This window comes from Rhineura floridana, chromosome 4 (genome assembly GCF_030035675.1).
Source record: "Rhineura floridana isolate rRhiFlo1 chromosome 4, rRhiFlo1.hap2, whole genome shotgun sequence".
Lineage (NCBI taxonomy): Eukaryota > Metazoa > Chordata > Lepidosauria > Squamata > Rhineuridae > Rhineura > Rhineura floridana.
The window spans coordinates 174,174,676-174,194,970 of NC_084483.1; the positions used below are offsets into that span (position 1 = coordinate 174,174,676).

The following is a 20,295-nucleotide window of genomic DNA, read 5'->3' on the forward strand; positions in this document are numbered from 1 at the left end:
GCTCCAGTTGGTCTGCACACAATCAGCTGGATCAGGACCACTTAGCCTTCTATAGCAAACAATCATCACAATTCTGTCATTGTGGGGCTTGAGGTTTTTTTTTAATCAATCACAAGAAGCTATTAATAAAAAGACTTCCAATACATTTTATTAAAGTTCCATGCTGCACTAAACATACAAATGATTAGAAAATAAAAGAAAAACCATGCACATTTCTTACCCAGAACAGAATACCATTTGACAAAATTATGGCAACTGAAGCCTAATAATGAAAATCACAGTTATTTACTTCTTAAAATTGCAGGTATGTGTTTTGATAGAATAGGATTCACCTGTATAAAAGGAAAACAATGCCCGGATACAAAATGACCCACCCACTTTAGAAAAGTTTAATTAGGCTATGTAAGAGATTTGGGCAAGGAGGGGGCAAAATCCAGGATTTCCTGAATAACTCCTATTAATCTCAAGAACGAATGCAAGAGACATTCATGATGAATTGTGCCCCAAACGCTTCACATTTATTAGAGACATGTCTCATAGTACTTTAGAAAAAGAGGAAATTCAAACTCAAGAATTGATCTGGTTCACACGACACAGTAAGCCCAGCTGTGGCTTACCAAGACCACACAAGACCACTGTTTTGCTCCTCCCCAGGCCTTTTCACTTATGTGTTGAGCTAAGCCAAGGTTTGGTTTGCAGCAAGGGTGAGGAACCTGTAGCCCTCCAGATGTTGTCGGACTCTAACTCTCATCGTTCCTGACCATTGGCTATGGCGACTGAGGCTGAGGAGAACTGGAGTCCAACAAAATCTGGAGGGCCACAGTTTCTCCATCTCTGGCACAGAGCATCCAAACCAAAACTCCTGGTTAAGCTCTGTCACTAACCACAAGCTGGAACCAAGATTTGTTCTCAGCATGGTGTGGTAGTAAAAAGGACGGGTGAGGAACAGAAGGCCTGCAAGCTCCTCTCCAGAAGCCCGCACATTTGCGCAGTCTCACCAAGCCGTAGTTTGCCTTATTTTGTTGTGTAAACTACGTTATGTGGATTGCATCACCCGATGACTAAAAATCAGTGCGATAAGAAAAACATCACATTAACCACTCTCGGTGGTGCCTATCACCCATTTAAAAATCGGCCCTTTTTTAGAGGATCAAAATTAAAAATTAGAAGGGGGCAAGGGCACACATGCAAGCCATGCCCCAGCCTCCCAAAGGACCGGGCCCATTTCAGAACTTTCCATGCTGACAGCAAAGGCCTGAAGGGAGCTGGCACAGATAGGGATGCTAGAGGCTGCCGCCCGCTCCCCACGTTTTAGCCTACATGCATTCATGTGAATGCCTCAACAAGGCTAAGGCAATCTTTACCAACTGATGATCTCCTGATGTTGTTGGACTACACTTCCCATCATCCCTGACCACTGACCATGCTGGTGGGACTGATGGGAGTTGTAGTCCAAAACATATGAAGGGCACCAGGTTGGGGAAAGCTAGGCTTGTCAGGAACATAACCACAAAGCCTAAGCAAGGGCATGTCCCAGCCCCTCCTTTCCCCTCCCCAGGAGGTCAACTGAGCCTGCCCCTTCCACCCACTGGCCCTTGCTGAGCAGGGTGCACATTGTGGTGAGCACATTGCCACACATCTGGCTGTTGCCTTGAACACAAGATCCTTCTATAATACATAGATCTGGCACAGAGATCAGGTGGAGGCTGCAGACTTGCATGCTTCCTTCCACTTCTTCCCCTCAATTGCTCCTTCTCCCTTTTTCACAGTGCTTCCCCTGGTTCCACATTACAAATGCCCTTACGCAAACCATGGTTCACTTGTAAACTAGGAACCACAACTGTGGTTTGAAGTTAGTTAGCAGAAAAGAACCCTGGTATTCGTATTCAGGCATTAAAGGGCTTACATGATGAGGGGAGTTGCTCCTCCCTCCCCATCCCCACATGCTGAAGGTCAGGATTCTTCAACAAAGAACCTGCTGTGTAGCCTTTCCAAACAATTTAGAGCCCTGGTTGGGTAAAGGCTCTAAATTGTGCAGGGAAGCTACGCAGGCTTGCTGCAAACCTTTGACCTCCAATGCAGGGAGGGTGATGGGGACATGCAGAGGGGTGAGGCCAGAGAGTACATCCCCATTCTGTCCTCATCATGTCAGCCCTTTCACACCTGAATAGGGCTTAGGTTGCATCAGGAGGCCACATGCAACTCGAAACAGTGCCTTATGCTGGGAAGGGAAGGCAGAAATTAAATCTGAAGGAAAGAAGAGAAGGGAAAGGAGTATGACAGAGTATGGCCTGCTCTTAGGCTGCAATGCTACACACATGAATTTGGGATTTACTTCCAAGTAAACATGCATAGGGTTTGATGATAATGCACTCTGCTCCAAAGCAAGACCCATTGGGTTGTATTCCACTAAGTCTTACTCAGAGGAGACATACTGAAATTAATGAACCTAAGTTAGCCATCTCTATTAACTTCAGTGGGTCTCCTTTGAGTAGGACCAGCATTGAATACCACCCACTGAGTTCAATGGGGCTTACTCCCAGGGAAGCATGTACAGGATTGGCACCTCAGATCCCTTAATCATGTTTAAAAATCAAGTGGGTTATTCTGCATCAGACTAGAGTCACCCAGCATCCGGCTCCTCCCCAAATCCCAACGAGCAAGCTAGCTGTCTTGTTTTGTTTTTGTTTTTGAAAAATGCATTTCCTTTCTCTAAAATGCAAAATGTTTTGCTACTTTCTACAACACATTTCCTTGGCCAGGGGTTTATTCCCTCGTTCATTTTCATCTGACTGCAGTCCATGCAGATGGCTGTTTTCCCCCAAATACTTTGGCCATAACTGCATACAGGTCGTCTGATCTTAATATAAAATGCCAAGACATCATCAGCTTGGAAGTGGCAATCCTTTTGAAGACAATTATTAATAAGAATAATACAAACACAGGGAGAAGAGTACATTCTTAAGGGAAGCCCATAGATTATGACATTGTTTTTAAGGATTTCAGCACACGCACATGCACAGTTTGACTGATACTACAATGCTCGTCCATACAAAATGACCATCTATGGTTTTTCAGGATGATCCAAAACTCCCCAGGACTGCATGGCACAAGTGGTGTGTCCTGGTTTCTTTTCTCCCCTGGGAAATGCTCCCCAAGCATAATGGGGAATTCTCATTGCATGCACAAAGGATTCACCAATGCACAGAAGACAATGGGGCAGTGCCTGTATGTGCAGAGGTCCATGTGAACCTGAGAGCTCACAGATACGCACAAGAACAGCTGAATCGTTCCACTTGTGCTTAAAGATTATAGCCCAAGGGTACCCAATGTGGTACCCTCCAGATGACGCTGGGCTACTACAACTCCCATCATGCCTGACCATGGCCCATGCTGGCTGGGGCTGATGAGAACTGTAGTCCAGGAACATCTGGAGGGCACCACATTAGCTAAGCCTGCTGTAGCCTGTGACAAAATACTTTAAAAACTTTTTTTAAAAAAAATCATTATCAGCCATTCGTTAGGCCAGGTTTAACCAACATGGTGCCCTCCAGAAGATGCTGGACTACAGCTCCCACCAGCCCCAGCCAGTGTGGTCAATGGTGAGGGATGATGGGACCTGCAGTCCAAACAACATCTGGGAGGTACCACATTGGCTATTCTTGTGGGAGGCAGACAATGAGCAGCTAACAGAATAATAAGACTTCAGTGCTTTTAAGACGACACTTGCATATCATGATATATTCCTTTGTCACACGCATGCACCTATAGGGAATAAGGCGGAAGAGGTGGGGTCAGGAAGGATACAGTGAATCCGCTGCTACCAGAAAAGCTGGGAACACAGTACAAATCCGTTACAAAATCAAAATACTGTCAGTTTTGCATATCTGTTGTAAAGATTCTTGAGGTAATATTGATATTCTGAAGGGGAAAAAACCCCACTCGCATAACTTCTGGACTGTTGTTTATTATTATTATTATTATTGCTGAATGTCACGTTAAACACCAGACCGGAGAGACAGGGTCTGCCGGCAACTCCTCTTACGTTGAGCTCCACTGAAATGGGAAGGGTTTGCTCAAATCCCGTTCATTTCAATGGGAGTTGTGCAAGGGAAGTTCCTGCTGAACTATGCTGTTCTTTGACTTGCGCAACTGACCGCACCCCAGCACTTTTGAACACCATGGAGGAATACACTTTCATCGTTGCCAGTTCCCTAAATCCTACAGACATCACACAACGCTCCAAGCCAATGCAAAATAGCCACTATGGAAACAATTATTTCAATCCAAACAAAAACCTAAGCCACACACCACATCATCTCCCCTTTTCAACTTGATGGAGAGTCACAACATTATCATTGACAAAACAGTTTTTCTGTTTCCCTTTTCCTTGATTCCACTTCATGAATTGAAAAATAAAAAAATTAAATAAAAAAAAAACACCCACCACTGTCACTTCTAGAATTTCTAGTTTCTAGATGAACTCTTAAATAAAATCCTCACTTTTGAAATAAATAGTCAAAGCCCCCTTTGCCACCCTTTTGTCCACAGATCACAGGGTGAAGTGCGGTAAGAAGCACCCTGGAAGCCATCTTGTTTGGCTTCTGGCTTTGTCAGATGCGCAGCTGGTAGCCTACTTCGTTCAGTGTCGAGAGGTCACTCACTTTCTTATCCAGCACAGCCGGTCTAGAATCAAAAAGGATAGAGGAAAGCAAAGATTAATGTTCAAAGTCAAATTGGCAGTTTCCACAGGATGAGGCCATTATCAATAGAGTTCTAAAGTGGTGTCTGACTTCTCTGGTGGGTGAACAATGCATCGCCATTCCTAATGCACCAACACTGCCAAGGGTTAGCCAAGATGTGTGATGTAAACCAGTGCAGTCACTTGATAATGCAACAAGTGCTCCTGATGCCTCCCTGTCCATAGCAGCAGTGGTAGGCTACCTCTTGTGCTATATCATCCCATCTAAATCCAAAGTAGTACCCTCCAGATGTTGCTGAACTACAACTCCCATCACCCCTGACCATTTGCCACACTGGCTGGGGATGATGATGACGACCTTTTCTTCACAAAAGTGACACAAAGCAACTTACGTTAAAACCTTGTGATGGGAACTGAGTCCAACAACATCTGAAAGCATCAGGTTGGCTACCCCTGCTCTAAATGATGAAGGAAGGAAGTGTGAACAGGTCAAATGAAAGCAGCTGAAGAAATACTCTGAAATTAAGAAGCAAGCTAGAAGTTACTATTATTGCATGGCTAGTAAGCACACATGGGTTTGGGGGAAAATAGTACTGGGTGTGTTGGGGTGCAATTTTCATCAGGATTGCAGTGTGTTTAACCCTTTTCTCCTCAGCCACGGTCCAATTAAAATCACTCCCTCCCTAGCAATAAACACTACCCAAAACAAAAAAAAAGCTCCCACTGATACAAATGGGAGCTTTTTTCTGGAAGCCTAGACATGACAACTTCCCCTATGCAGATGTTCATACTCAATCCATGGACAGGAGGACTGAGCAGGAAGCCCTCTCAACCTTTTGGCCCTAGTATATGATATACATCTGTGACATTTCCATCAAGCACCGGCTGCCCATCTACTAAAGGGAGGTTCAAGGTAGTTTTATTAATTTACAAGGCCCTGGACAACTTAGGTCCAAGGTACCTTAGGGACTGCCTGAACCCATATATTGTTGACCATTGAACCGCACTGTCACTGAGTTTGTTTTCCATCAAGTCTGAAAAACTGTAACTAGGGGGAGTTATGTCTTCGCCCAGTCTGGGAACGGACTGCCAAGGCCGTTGCTATGGTAGCCATCTCGATAAACTGGGAAAAGTTCTAGCAGCTATCTGTGTTAAGCTGAGTCTTCTGTGTATTGCCTCTGAACTGAGAGGTTCTCTTCTGTGTTTACCTTTGGAGAGAAGGGGGGTGACTGAAGAAACTCTACATGTCTTTACTCTTAAGCCTTTGGCCATAATATCTTAATAAAGACTCTTAACATGCTCTAATGCTCTGAAGAAGTTTCTTGCTCAACTTAACTCCAACGTAATGTATGCTGTTTCACGCAACAACGCACACACGTCAACATATATTCCAGCTGAGATCAACCACAGAAATGTTGTTAGTGATCCCCCAAATTGACGAGGCTCTTTTAACATCGACACAAACTCGAGCCGTCAGTGTCACCAGCTCGGTTCTCTGGAATGCTCTGCTAACAGAGATTCAGCAGGCGCCTTCTGTTTCAACTTTTACAAGCCGGCTGAAAACCTTTCTGTTCCGCCAGGCTTATGCAGGCAATGAAGAAGAAATCTTTTTGCAATGGTTGAGCTTTGTTTATCCTGTATTTTAAATGGTTTTTATTATACAGTTTTTATTTATTGTAAACTGCTTTGATGGGTGCAAAACTGGGCATATGTCCTTCCTTTAAAATACTTTGAATCAGTGTTTAGACACAGCTATTGGTGCTTTGACATACTATAAAGGACACATAGCTCTGAGATGTTGATCCATGGGAGAGCACATGGGTAGCCCATCCCGAACAACTCAAGTTAAAGGATCTTGAGGTGCTCTCACAGGTGGCTTTAAAAGGGGATTAGAGATAGACAAATTCAGGGAGGAAATGACTATTAATGGCTACTAGTTATGATGACTCTATGCTATGTCCTCAGAGGGCGCATGCCTTTGAATACTAGTTGCTGGAGAACAACAGTGGGAGAGTGCTATTGCCCTCACGTTCTGCTTGTGGCCTTCCCAGAGGTATCTGGTTAGCCAGTGGTGTCACTAGGGGGGTGTGGGGGGTGCAGACCACACCAGGTGACACCATCAGAGGGGGGTGATTCTCAGCTTTAATTTAAAAAAAATTAAGTTTCTAGGTGGTCCGGTTCTCGAGATATACATAAAAACGTCAGCCGCCCCGTTAAATCTTTTTTTAAACTACTGTATAGCACTTTGTAGCTTTATCCCCGCCCGTTCAGGATTGCAGCCAATCAGTGAAGTGTTTGTTTGACCTGTGGCAGTGTCTAGTAAACCTCATTGCAAGGCCAGAAAATGGTGGTTCCCCCCCCCGTTTATCTGAAAATCTCATAAATTGGGTAAGTATATACATTTCAGTTTTTTCCCCTCTTGTGTGTAGGAGTCAGATCCTGGGCAGTGTTTTCAAAACCTTCCCAATACTTGCTTTTGTGAGTAAATCCCATTGAATTCAATAGGATTTACTTTTGAGTAGACATGGTTATGAATGTGCTGAAAATCAATGGGACTTTGGAGTGAATGTAAAAAAGAATTGTGTTTGTGTTGTCTTTCTGTCCCTCCCTCCTCCAGTCCTATTTTAAAGCAAGTAGGCAGGGCTTACTTAGGTATTACAGTTTTTATTCTGTAGGAAACGAATACTGATTTTTTAAAAACTAATACTGATTTTTCTGCAATGACCAACTGGTTTGACAATAAACTATTATATGGGCTGTATGTATTTATACATCTGCAGTGTGTGTGTGTAGTCTTTCCAACAACCCTGTGAGGTAGGGTTGGAAACCAAGGCAGCTCACAACAAGAAATAAAGCCATTTAAAATCCAATAACCATAAAGCAAAAATAAACAGTTGGAAAACAGCCTAAAGAGGCATGATGCTGAATTTTGGGTTGGGTGAATGAAGTTTATTTATTTATTATTTGATTTATATCCCGCCCTTCCTCCCAGTAGGAGCCCAGGGCGGCAAAGGAAAGCACTAAAAGCACTTTAAAACATCATAAAAACAGACTTTAAAATATATTAAAACATCTTTGAAAATATTTTTTAAAAGCTTTAAAAAAACATTTTTTTTAAAAAAGAAAAGGCTTAAAAACATATTAAAAAGCAATTCCAACACAGACTCAGACTTGGATAAGGTCTCAACTTAAAAGAACAAGTTGAAAGAACAAGTTCCTTATCACTTGAGGCTGTAGTTCTCTGCACACTTCCCAGTTTGAGTAAGCCCCATTGAATACATTGGGACTTGCTTCTGAGTAAACAAACATCGGATTGCACTATAAATATATTTACAGATTGTGTAATTCATAAACATATTTGAGAGTCATGTTTATATAAATATTTCTTCATACTGTGTCCCAATAAGTATTTGATTTCACACTATGGTTGTAGATGATTTTTTCCTCTACATTTTAAGTGTGCCCTTCTTCCTTGGGGTGGTCATGGTTCTCCATTGTTTTCATCCTGAGGGGAGGATAGGCTGAGAGATGGTGAGTAGCACATTTAAGGTCTCTTCACCTCCCCCCCCTTTTTATTTGTATTTATTTTATATTTCTCCAATATATTGGCTCCTAGAGATGTTTGTTGTTGTGAGAGAATGCATTAACAAAGATCTCATTCTTAATCCAGGAGCAAAAAAGGGTGTACGTGGCTGTAACTATCATGAAGGGACCCTGCAGCTCTGAATTTTCTACTAAACAACTGATAAATACCTATGTAACTTTGTGTCTGGAGACTTATTATTAAGAATCACTTTCCATAATTGTAAGGAGGTGTGTCCACACGCATGCATCCCTGGCACCTAAATGAGGGGAGAGAGCAGCATAGGGACATAAGCAGATTTCTTATACCAGGGGTTCCCAAACCTTTCTTCTACATAGACCACTTGAAAATTGCTGAGGGTCTGAAAGTATCTGAAAATTTACTATGGGCATATGTAAGATAATTAACTCCCATTAGTAATAAGAGCAAGAATTTGAGCTGTGCGTATGATATTGTAATTTAAAGGTGTAATTTTAATTTTGCTAGTTGTTTATGTCACTACTATTGCCATTACATTCAGTGATATACAGGAATTACGATTTACGAGTAACATTAGTACAAAAAACATTACTAAGGATTCTGTATGGTCTGATACGGGAGGAGGTCCATGGGGGTGACACCATGAGTTACAGCACCAGGTGACACCAACCCTAGTGATGCCACTGTGGTTAGCCACTGTGGGAAACAGGATGCCAGACCAAACAGACTTTTAGTTTGATCTATCAGGGCTGTTTTTATGTAACAAGGCTAGGAAAAACATCTTCCTGAAGCCTCACAGGCCGCTGCCAGTCAGAGGAGACAATACTGGGAAAGATGGACCAGTGGCCTAACCTGATACACGGCAGCTGCACAGGTCATGTTTACTGTGCAGTCATGATAATTTGTGCTCATGATGGTGTTGAGGCAGTTGTATGTGATCCCATTTCCAATATTGTTTGTACCTGGCAAAAGTTTCAGGGTGCAGATACTGTTTCATTTCCAAGCAGTGCATGCCCCATAACTATCGGCTGAAATCCCAGTCCCAGGCTATGGTCTAAAGGTACATGAGGCCAGTACTCTCCTGAAGCTAAGCAGGGTCAGGACTGGTCAGTGCCTGGATGGGAGACCGCGTGGAAACCATATATAAGCCGCCTTGGGTTTCTATCATGAAAAGAAAGGTGGGGTATAACCATTATAAATAAATCCTACAACTTTTTTATACCACAAATATTCGGAGGGGGGGGATTGCCCTGCCTTTGTTGTGATATGGCACAAGAATGGTCATTCGGATGGCAATAACGTGGTAACATTGGGGAAGCATCACAGAACAACTGATAAAGCAGAATGGTGTTGTGGACAGTCCAGTATAAATCCACCACTACAGCACTATTATTGTGTCAATGACATGTTGCAGAATACAAAAAAAAAAATTCTGGAAGGGTTCTCACGCAAACGCACAAAAATATTTGTTAACACGCTTGTGTGTTTTCTACTTGGGTAAAAGAAAATGGTAGAGTGAGAAAGAGTTTTGCATAATGTAATTGTTGACAAAAGTCATTGACTAATCACAGCTTGCCAGCATCCCCCATGCGGAATGCCAAGTTTTATATTCAGCCCTCACCAAATAAAATGCTGAGTGAAGGCGTTTGCTACCCTGTCACTTGATCAACTATAATTAGCTTGTCCAAATAAAAAAATTATAAACAATGAGGCAAAGCACGCTTTGTAGATATTAATTATTTTAGCTGGAGGGGGTCAGGGAGAAACAGAAGTTGAAACAGCAGTCTTTAATTTTGCTAGAGTAATCCCACTGAATTTAAAGGATTTACTCTGGGTTCAGAGGCTTGAAGGTAGCAGCTTAAAAATGATCACTACTTTATAAGGAATTTGAAGCCATTCTAATATACACAGTAAATATAAATTAAAAACTAGCCTCATCATGAGATTGGGCTGATGATAGGTCCCTGTACCAAGGAGCCTACATATTTCAAAAGTGAACAGGATAAGGGAGGAGGAACATGAGGCAAATGTAACATGAGATGGAAGTGAGCAAAAACAAAGGGAGTTGCGTATACTCTCACTTTATTTTGGTTGGGAGGATGTAGTCTCAGACTTGAAGGCTCTGTACAGAAGTATATAGCTTCAGTCATGAATCCCCTGTAGAAGTGTGTTCACTCATGTACAGCTTTCTTGCCTAAATCAGGCTAGGGGGAAACCATTTTTTCTAGTTTTCATAGAAACCAGATTTCTACAGTGCCAATTGGCTGAACTTTGCGTCCATCACAACACTATCTCCTCCCTTTTCAGTACCAGGCTGTGTTCAGTGTTTACTAGCCAGCCCTGCTATCAATCACAATTAGTTTCAGGACTCCATTGAAAGTGCTGGTTTTGACCTCTAAAGCCTTATGTGGCTCAAGACCCCAGTACCTTAAGGACACTTCTCCCCATGTGAACCTACCTAGACCCTGAGCTTGCCATCTTAGACCCTTCTTCATGTGCCTCTCCAAAGGGTGTGTGGAGGGTGGCAACAAGGGAAAGGGACTTTTCAGTGGTGACTCCTTGACTGTGGAATATTCTCAGAGAGGTGTGCCTGGTGCCATCATTATCAGCTTTTAGGGGCCAGGTGAAGATGTTCCTGTCTAACCAGGAATTCGTTTTTTAATTGGAATCATACGATATGATGCTACCCAAGCTTGTATCGGTGTTCATCTTTTAGTGGGGTGGGGTAGGATTTGCCCTTTTTATAATATTGCAGAATGCACAGTTTTAGTAAATAATGTTGCTTTATTCTTTTGGTGTTTTGTATGTTTTTTACAGCTCTGAGTCACTTTGAGACTTTTAAAATAGTGACAAATAAATATCACCAACACCACCACAAGACCAACTTCTTCTCCCTCTTACCAAACAGTTTTTAAAGTATTTAAGAAATACTTTAAATGTGCCAGGCACTTGAAGGGGTTGTGGGGAGAGACGGAACACACTTGAAGCAGGTGAGGACAGATGAACAGAAGGGGATATTCAGGATTTGATCCACAGATACTACATGTGCCTTTAAAGAAGTGAAAGTTGAAGAGCAAAGCCACAACGCCCACTCTGCATATCTCTACATGTCCTGAATAGAAAAAGGTTGGTTTTAAGGACAGAAATCAGTGAACTTGCACCACAGTTTGACTCTTTGGCACACTAACCCGTTTGTAGTAACATAAAAATGTAGTTTTTTTTCAATCCAGAATCATTCATGTTCATCTTCAGCCTGCTGCTTTCAATCTACATCGATTCGACATCCTGCTGTCTGCAAGGGGAGGTGTTGTTACTTGATATGTGTTGGAAAACCCTCCCCTTGCTTAGGTTATCCAAGCCTTTTCATCCCTGCACATGACTAGGGTTGTCATATTCCAGTTCTACAAATCCAGGCAGGCTAATTTACATATTGTGCATATTATGCAAATTGTTTGCATATTATTTGCATATCATGCAAATTATTTGCATGTTAATATTTGGATTGTCCAGTTGTTTTGTTTTTGTGCCTAGGAATTACCACCAAAAACTGGGGAAAGATGTGAGAAATCTTTTTTTAAAAAGCAACATTTTCAGCCTTAAATGCCTAGACTCTAGTTTCCAACACTATGGAATATTTATTGATTGATTAAGAGGATTTATATCCTGCCCTTCTGCTGTTAAAAACAGAGCTCAGCATAGCTTACAAATATAATAATAACAATAAAAATACACAATCAATATAAAAACATAATAAAAACACAACATAGCAACAAACATAAAGTAAGTCAGGGCAGCAGTACGATTAACCATTACATATACAATATATTTCAGAGATGTGGTGGGTGGAGAAAAACAAGAAGCCAAAATGTTAGGAAAAGGAGTCTTTCACACCACATGCTCAGTTCTAAATACTGTTGCAGCAAGTTTTACAAGTCCCTCCAGTATTCCACTGGTGCAGGCACTCAGACATTCAAAGTATCTGTATGTTTCTTAGGTTTTATAAAAGCAGAGCTTTGCTTAACTCAAAATTTCTTCTCCCTTTGATCAACCACATCTACACAGGTTCCACCTTCATACTCAAAATGAAACTGGGCCTGGAAGTGTGCAACAACCCCACACATACCTTGCTAATTAGATTACCAATGCCAGGATGTCTGTCTTATCGACTACTCTCCTGCTCCTCCCCCCCCCCACCGGGCATCATGAAAGACCCAGTCCTGGGCTCAGAAAGAAAATAAATATCTGGTCCTCTTCAAAGTACTGATAAGCCTCTTGTTTTAATTAAAATAATAATTATAAATTCTTGTTCTTATCACTAATGGGAGTTAATTATCTTGCATATGCTGCTGTTGCTTCTATGGCTGTAACGGAGTGAGGTTAAAGATAAGTGAAATGCAAATAGGAAAAAAACAACACAAAACGCAGTAACACTTTTCTAAATGTAATACCATACCAACCACAACAAGATCCTATGAGTAAGGCAGAAAACTCAGCATCCCACAACCAGTCAGGATTCATAACCAAAAACCAAAACTAAAAAAATCCTAGCAGCCAGTCAGCCAGCCAAGGTCACAGAAATCCCCATGCAGCGCAACCTGACCTGGGGACTGCAGTTAATGCAGAATACTGCAGCACAATTGCTGACATGAGTGAGATCCTATCAGCACATAATACCTCTGGTCTGAAATCTGCATTGGTTGCTGATTTGCTACCAGGCCAAGTTCAAGCTGTGCTTTCCATGTTATGGGTGCCGCATAGTACTTGTTCTGCTCTTGTAAGAAATCAGTCCTGTTAAGTTGCAGCACCTACACTTTGGAACTCCTTGCTTATTGACATTAGGCAGATGCCTCTTTTCAGCACCTGCTAAAATCAGTTTTCTTGAGGCAAGCCTCTCCAGGCATGTGGAAGCTATTGTGTTTTTAAATCTGTTTTCAACTCATTGTAGGTTATATTATTTTGAATGTTTTTAAGTATCTGTCCTTAACGCTTTTGCCAATAATTTTATTGTTTTACTTCTTTCTGTAAACCGCTTAGAGATTTTTAAAAATAAAGCGGTATATAAATGTTGTAAATAAAAATACATAAATAAATGTTGGAGTCCCTGTGGCCCTTGAGTCTCTTCCTACTTTTAGGAACCAAGGAATCTGCCTTATACTGATTCAGGCCATTTCGTACCATGATTTCCCAAATGCAATACCATACCAACCACAACAAGATCCCTATGACTAAGGCAGAACACTAAGCATCTCACAACCAGTCAGGATTCCTAACCAAAAACCAAAAATATGATAAATGAAGAAATATTTATATAAGCATGACTATCAAATATATTTATTATTTACACAAACTGTAAAGATATTTATAGTGCAATCCCAGGTTTATTTATTCAGAAGCAAGTCCCAGTGTATTCAGTGGGGCTTACTCAAACAGGGACAGAAATGCAACCTCAAGTGATAAGCAACTTCCGAATCATGCCACTTTACGCTGTTTTGCAACTGTTTATACTTGTTTTTATGGTTATTGGATTTTAAATGGCTTTATTTCTTGTTGTGAGCTGCCTTGGTTTCCAACCCTACCTACAGGGTTGTTGGAAAGACTCCATACACGCACGCACACACACTGCAGATGAATAAATACATACAGCCCATATAATAGTTTATTGTCAAACCAGTTGGTCATTGCAGAAGGATCAGTATTAGTTTCCTACAGAATAAAAACTGTAATACCTAAGTAAGCCCTGCCCACTTGCTTTAAAATAGGACCGGGGAGGAGACAGAAAGAGTTAGAACACAAACACAATTCTTTTTTACATTCACTCCAAAGTCCCATTGATTTTCAGCACATTCATAACCATGTCTACTCAAAAGTAAGTCCTATTGAATTCAATGGGATTTACTCTGGGCATATGGGATTCGCATTGCTTTTACAAAAGCAAGTATTGGGAAGGTTTTCAAAACACTGCCCAGGATCTGACTCCTGCACACAAGAGGGGAAAACACTGAAATGTATATACTTACCTAATTTATGAGATTTTCAGATAAATGGGGGAAAGCACCATTTTCTGGCATTGCAATGAGGTTTTCTAGACACTGCCTCAGGTCAATCAAACTGAAACACAACCCTGGCTTCACTGATTGGCTGCAATCCTGAACGGGCGGGGATAAAGCTACGAAGTGCTATACAGTACTGTTTAAAGAAAGATTTAACAGTCGGGGGCAGCTGACGTTTTTATGTATATCTTGAGAACCGGACCACCTAGAAACTTAATTTCTTTTTTAAATTAAAGCTGAGAATCCGGGCCACCTAAGGGGCTAAACGGGCGCCAGGTGGCATACAAAGTATCTGGGTAAAACCCAGCTAACCAGGCAATATGGCAACCCTACACATGACCCAGGTGAATGAAGAAGTGATTGCGATCTTGGTATACACCCACTCATAATGTCATTGGGCAGGTGTGGACTCACCCCCCATTCCCAGGACCACCTAGAGTTTTCATCTGTTTTCAAATGGACACACTATGGGGTAATTCAGAATCAATCTGCAATGAGGTTTTATTTTCAGAATTAAACCAGTTTCTCAAGAAGGCCTTTTCAGGGCAAAAAACATGCAATAGATCTAGATTGTGTGTGGACTACCTAGAAAAAACAAGTACTCAGTCTGCATTGATTCTAAAATAAAATGTCATGTGTAGTGTACAAGCAGCCTTTATGGGACCAATTACCCAGCGAGGTAGTGGGCTCTCCCACACTGAAGGCATTCAAGAGGCAGCTGGACACCCATCTGTTGGGAATGCTATGATCTGAATTCCTGCATTGAGCAGGGGGTTGGACTTGATGGCCTTATAGGCCCCTTCCAACTCTACTATTCTATGATCTAAGTTTACAGATTTCAGAAGACTAACTAGTACTCAACTAATATCTGGATTCTGGTGGTTTCCATGAAGCTGAAGAATGGTGGAAGCTGGCCCTCAGATATAAGGGAAGGGGCTTCATGTGTAAAATAGAAACCTGCAGTAAATTCAGCAGCTGCTAGGAACACGTAAGTATATTTCTTATCTTTCTACATAAACTGGCAGTGGAGACTGTGGTGGCTCCAATGTCAGTGGGGCAGTGAATTCAGCTAAATAGAAGCAATATATATCTGGGAAGATAATGAACTGCTGCCTTCACATTGTGCTTATGTCCCAAAGGCACCGAGCTGACCACTCTAAAAAAATTTTTTTAAATGGTGGGTTAGATGGGTCTTTTGTCCATTCCAGCAAAGATAACCTTATGATCAGGGATGGGAAACCCATGCCCCTCCAGATGTTGTTGGACTATAATTCCCATCATCCCTGACAGGGACAAATTGCCTGGGGTGACTGATGGGAGTTGAAGTCCCAACAACATCTAGAAGGCCACAAGTTCCCCATCCCTGCTTATGATCCTACCCAAAAACTGTGTTAAATCTTTAAAGATGCCAAAGGATCCTGTCATATTTGCTACAAAGAAGTAAAACAACCCTTCGCAAACCTGGTACCCTCCAGATCTTTTGGACAACAATTACCATCAGCCCCGACCTGTGTGGCTAATTGTCAGCGACAATGGGAATTGTAGCCCAAGAACAGGGAGGGATGGCATTAGGAGTTGTAGTCCACAACATCTGGAGGGCACCAGGTTGGCAAACACTGGACTAAAACATACCCTTCTGTAGTACTGACTAGGGATGGAATCCTCTCTTTTTTTATGTTTCTTTTTTAAGTGTGGCCCCTGGTGGTCATTAACAATCCAACTCCTTTTTCCTCTGATATCTTTCATTTTTCCAGTCTCTTCCAATAGATAGATAGATAGCTTTTCAGAGAATTATCAATATTATAATAGCTATTTATTCATGAGTATCCACCGGTATCAATCCTTATTCTGAACTCTGTAATTATTACCTTTTTACATTCCTTTTCAAGTGCACTGCAGAGCAGATTAAGGCAAATAATCAAGTCAGTGCCTCCTTCCCTGCTACTTACAATCATTCCCCCCTGCTGCTGTCAGTTACAATCAACACTTCATTGACATCAGTGAAAGGGAATACACATCTGAAGAGCACAGAAAGTAGATCAATAAAAGTATCACTATTGATTTCAAAGCGAATTTAAAAAAAAAACAAATTGGAACCAAAGAAGAATGAATCCGAAACCAGGCACGGAGAGTTGCTACTTAAAACTTCTCTCCACAAAGATAGAGAATATCAGAAATAATAATTAATCCGATGGCAAATTAGATTACTACAGAAATGGAGCCAATCACTACTACTGACCAATCTATTGACTTCAACAAGAGCTAAGTGGCCCTGCAATCTACCTGTGGGTAGGACTGCAACCCACAAGAATGCCATGGGATGAATTTCAGTTTGCTTGTCCCTGTCTTAGGAGAAAAGGGGAGGGCCGCTGTGCAGCTGGCATTTACTCAGCAGTTGGCTCTCCAGAGGGGCCTGCTCAGCTGACACGTCTTAGAAAAAACACACCTCCCCCTTGCACACTTGTGCCACCCTAGCAACTGTGGAAACAGCCACAGAAACATTAAAATACCCCCCTAAAAGTAGGTGTGATGAGGCAGAGAGGAGCTTGTACAGAGATTTGCAACTCTGAAAACTATAATTATCCAGACACTAAATGAGGAGAGGAACTCCTACCAAGAGGCCCCCAAGAATGTCGGTGGTGCAGCTACAGTATGAATTCATGGATAAAACAGAAGCCTGCAGTTAATTTCAGCAGCTGCTAGGAACACTGAAGCATATTTAGAAAGACAGCCTGGTTACATGTTTTGCTGTTAAGAAGCTGCTAAGAGCCTCCCCCCTCCCCGGGGTCCCCTCTGAAGAGACCCTCTGGGGATTACTTAAAATGCAACTATCATACAAATTATGGATGTAGTGGCCACACTCAGGTGTCATGCTAAACAATTGTTTAGCAAGGCATAAAAGGGCAAGAGAAAACCTCAGTGAGCCTCAGGTTTGTGTGCTTCTCCCTCCCCGTTCCTCTCCTCCTCTAGCATGGCTGTGAGAAGGGGTTTGGCGCTTTCACTTCCATTTTTGCTTGCCCACACCTTGTTGAGTCGTCTGAACTGATGAGCTGTGGTTAATGTTAACTATGGTTTTTTACTGCACATTTTAAAGAGGTGTAATTGTTGTTTTTAAATTATTGACTTTGGATGTATAGGTTTCATATGGTGCACTGGGAAGACATTTGTCCTAAAAGACAGAGATCAATCAATCAATCAATCAATCAATACCTTTAAAACACTAGCTTCGTCCATGTGAACCTACCCAACCCTTCCTCACCTGAGGCCCTTCTCTGGGTCCTCATCATCATCTGAAGGCAGATACTGACCAAAGAGCACCTTGGATGTGAAATGACTTCCTTGGAAAAACACAACCTGGGCACCAAAGACCTGGGGCCCAGATATCTGAAGGAATGCCCCTCCCTGTATCAGCTGCCTGGACTGTTATATCTTGAAGAGAGGCCTTTCTTGTTGTTCCACCACTGGGAACACAAGATAAGGCCTTCTCAGTGGTGGTGCCCTGATTATGGAATGCCCTCCCCCTGGAAATATAACTGGCCCCTGACACTGTTGACACTTTGGTGCTAGGTAGAAACCTGTCTGTTTGTCCAAGTGTTTAGGGGATGTTAGTTGGCTGCTGCAATTGGTGTGCTGGAATTTTTAATCTGTAGTTAATTTACATAATAACCTGCACTTTGTCTAGATTGTTTTACTTGTTTTACTTGTCCAAGGATCAACTGATGAAGGGCTGAATAAAAATGTCCTCAATACATAATAAATACTGTACATAAATTTTGATTTTGCAAAGCTGCTCCTTCTTCCCCTACACCCTGGTGTTTTCATTACATTATAAACTTTGAGACATAATTTGGCTTTTAGTAGATGCTTGTCCAAGCATTTATTCTTATTATTATTTTATGTCTGGATTGCCAAGGCGCCACAGAGTGCTTCAGCTTCTCATGCAGATCCTATTTTGCCTCAGGGAAGACCAGAAGACAGCCTTTAAATGTGTACAGAATGTCTTTCTCTCGCTTCTGCTTAGGCCCAACCAACCCCTCCCCAAGGATCTGGGCAGGGTTTGAAAGGGACCTTGGCAAAGTATCCTTTGAAGAGACTCCCTCCTCTATCAGAAGAGAGCCTGGTGGGCTTACCTGCTGCAGTGGCAGCGTTCCAACCAGTGTAGCCAGCTGGGCCTAGTCACCTTTTGAATTTCCCAGAACAAAATTAGACCAGAGGCATTATGGAAAATTAAAACAGAGCTAAGTCCAGCAGCATGGTGCTGCTTGGGGTGCCAGGCCTGAAAAATAATGAAAGGGGACCCAGGATAGGCATCAGCAATAGGCTCTGGCAGCAGCCAAAGGATGCCAAGTGCTGACTCCAGTTCTGCATGAGAGACTGTAGCAACAAGAGTTTCAAGTCAAAGAGTACAACTTCCAGACAAGCTGCCTCGTGTTTCTCATTTTAGAAACTGGTAAAGGCTATTTCTAAATATACTCTTTTTCCAAACCTCTAAACATTCTCACTATGAAAGCCTGTGATGTCACTTGATACCTGAAGACTCCTGTCAGTCGAATAGGATTCAGTTTCTGCCTAAAAAGATCAAGAAAACAGAGTCTGCTGTGGAATGTATTATTTTGCTTTAAATTGGCTACATATGCTACATTTACAGTGCAGTCCTAGACATGTCTACTTGGCCTTGCTCCCAAGTAAGTATGACAAGACTGCAGTCTTAAACCAGTTTTTCTTTTTCTCTCCCCTCTCCCCCCCATGCTCCATGCCAATTCAATTATTTTAGATCAGAAGTATAAATAAACTCAGGGGATTTTAACTTCAGGTGAATTTTCAGAAAAAATAAAGGCACAACCAAGTCTGGTTTTCTGAAGATTTTCCTTATTGGCTTATCTGCTGAGGAACACCTACATAAGGTGGCTGTGTGTCCTATTCTGCAGAGGACAGGCTTCTAATTTGAAGGGCTATCAGAGGGCAATTCTCTGTTTGAAGGTGATGTCCTCTGCTTGAAGACTTGTCCAGTACATTTTAAAGATAAAGGAACATAAGAAGGGAGGGAGGAGCCTTGAAGTTGTCCATCAACAGCACTGAACAGCAGACTAAGATGGCAAATACACCACCTGGTCTCAGTGATTTCCATCATGGTGATATTTAGTTTTTCTACTTAAATGATAGAAACTGTTTCCAAATTCACATCTATACATATACATTAGCATATGCACATTTTATGCAAATATGCTCTAATTTGCCCTCTTCTTTGGCAACTCATTTCCTCTTTTTATTTTTAAAGTGACATGTGAGTGGCCACCCTACCCTCTAAGCCACCCATCATGGAGCCTCTATCCACTGCTGGATATTCTGGAGAAGGTTCTACGTCTAAGGGCACTCAGTTTACACTGGGCCCTGGCTCAGCTTGTTGGGCCTTACCTCATCGGCATCAATGAAGCATACACCCTTGAACAGGAGTGGGCATACTTCAAGTTTGTAGGATCTGCTTTGTTGGATTCTGGTTGTTGTTTTTTACTAGACCTCTAAGATCCACCGGCCAGCGCCAGGTGAAAAATGTGGGCTTGTGGCAGGTGGAGTGGAGGACAAGAATAAAATAAAAGAATAATGTGTCTCTTAAGTCCATGCTTAGCCCAGGAATTTGTTTTCAGTACCAGAACTGATTTGCAGTCCTTACACACAAATATCCATTCCTGGTGTCCTCCCAGGCTTTCCTTGTTGCAGCAGCCTATTATGGAAACATTTTTGTTGCTGTTATTAAACAAGTGGGACCAGCAACGAAACGTTGTTGTATGGAATGTTCCTGTTCAGTGTTTCAGCTGGCCAGCCAAGCTTTCTTTCAGGATACTCCATTCCATTTCCCCTCCCACCCAACCCAATTTTCCATCCTCCAACCGCAACCAATACTAAGCATTCTGTGGCTACTGAGCATGCTGAGTACTCGCAGATGTTGTCGGGACTCCAACTCCCATCAGCCCTTCCCCAAA

General features: G+C 42.1%; 1 protein-coding gene across 4 annotated transcripts in view; it reads right to left on the reverse strand.

The window, feature by feature from the left end:
• Positions 1-208: 208 nt before the first annotated feature.
• Positions 209-20,295, reverse strand: part of VASH2 (vasohibin 2) — a 57,001-nt gene continuing 36,914 nt past the window's right edge. For 3 of the 4 annotated variants that reach the window (XM_061625239.1, XM_061625243.1, XM_061625242.1), the window contains 2 exons: positions 18,845-18,883; positions 209-4,686 (listed from right to left, as the gene is read on the reverse strand). In XM_061625239.1, the coding sequence (XP_061481223.1) occupies positions 4,614-4,686; positions 18,845-18,883 (112 nt within the window). In that variant the 3' untranslated portion in view covers positions 209-4,613. The remainder of the gene's footprint in view (positions 4,687-18,844; positions 18,884-20,295) is intronic. The other variant, XM_061625240.1, reaches the window with a different exon arrangement.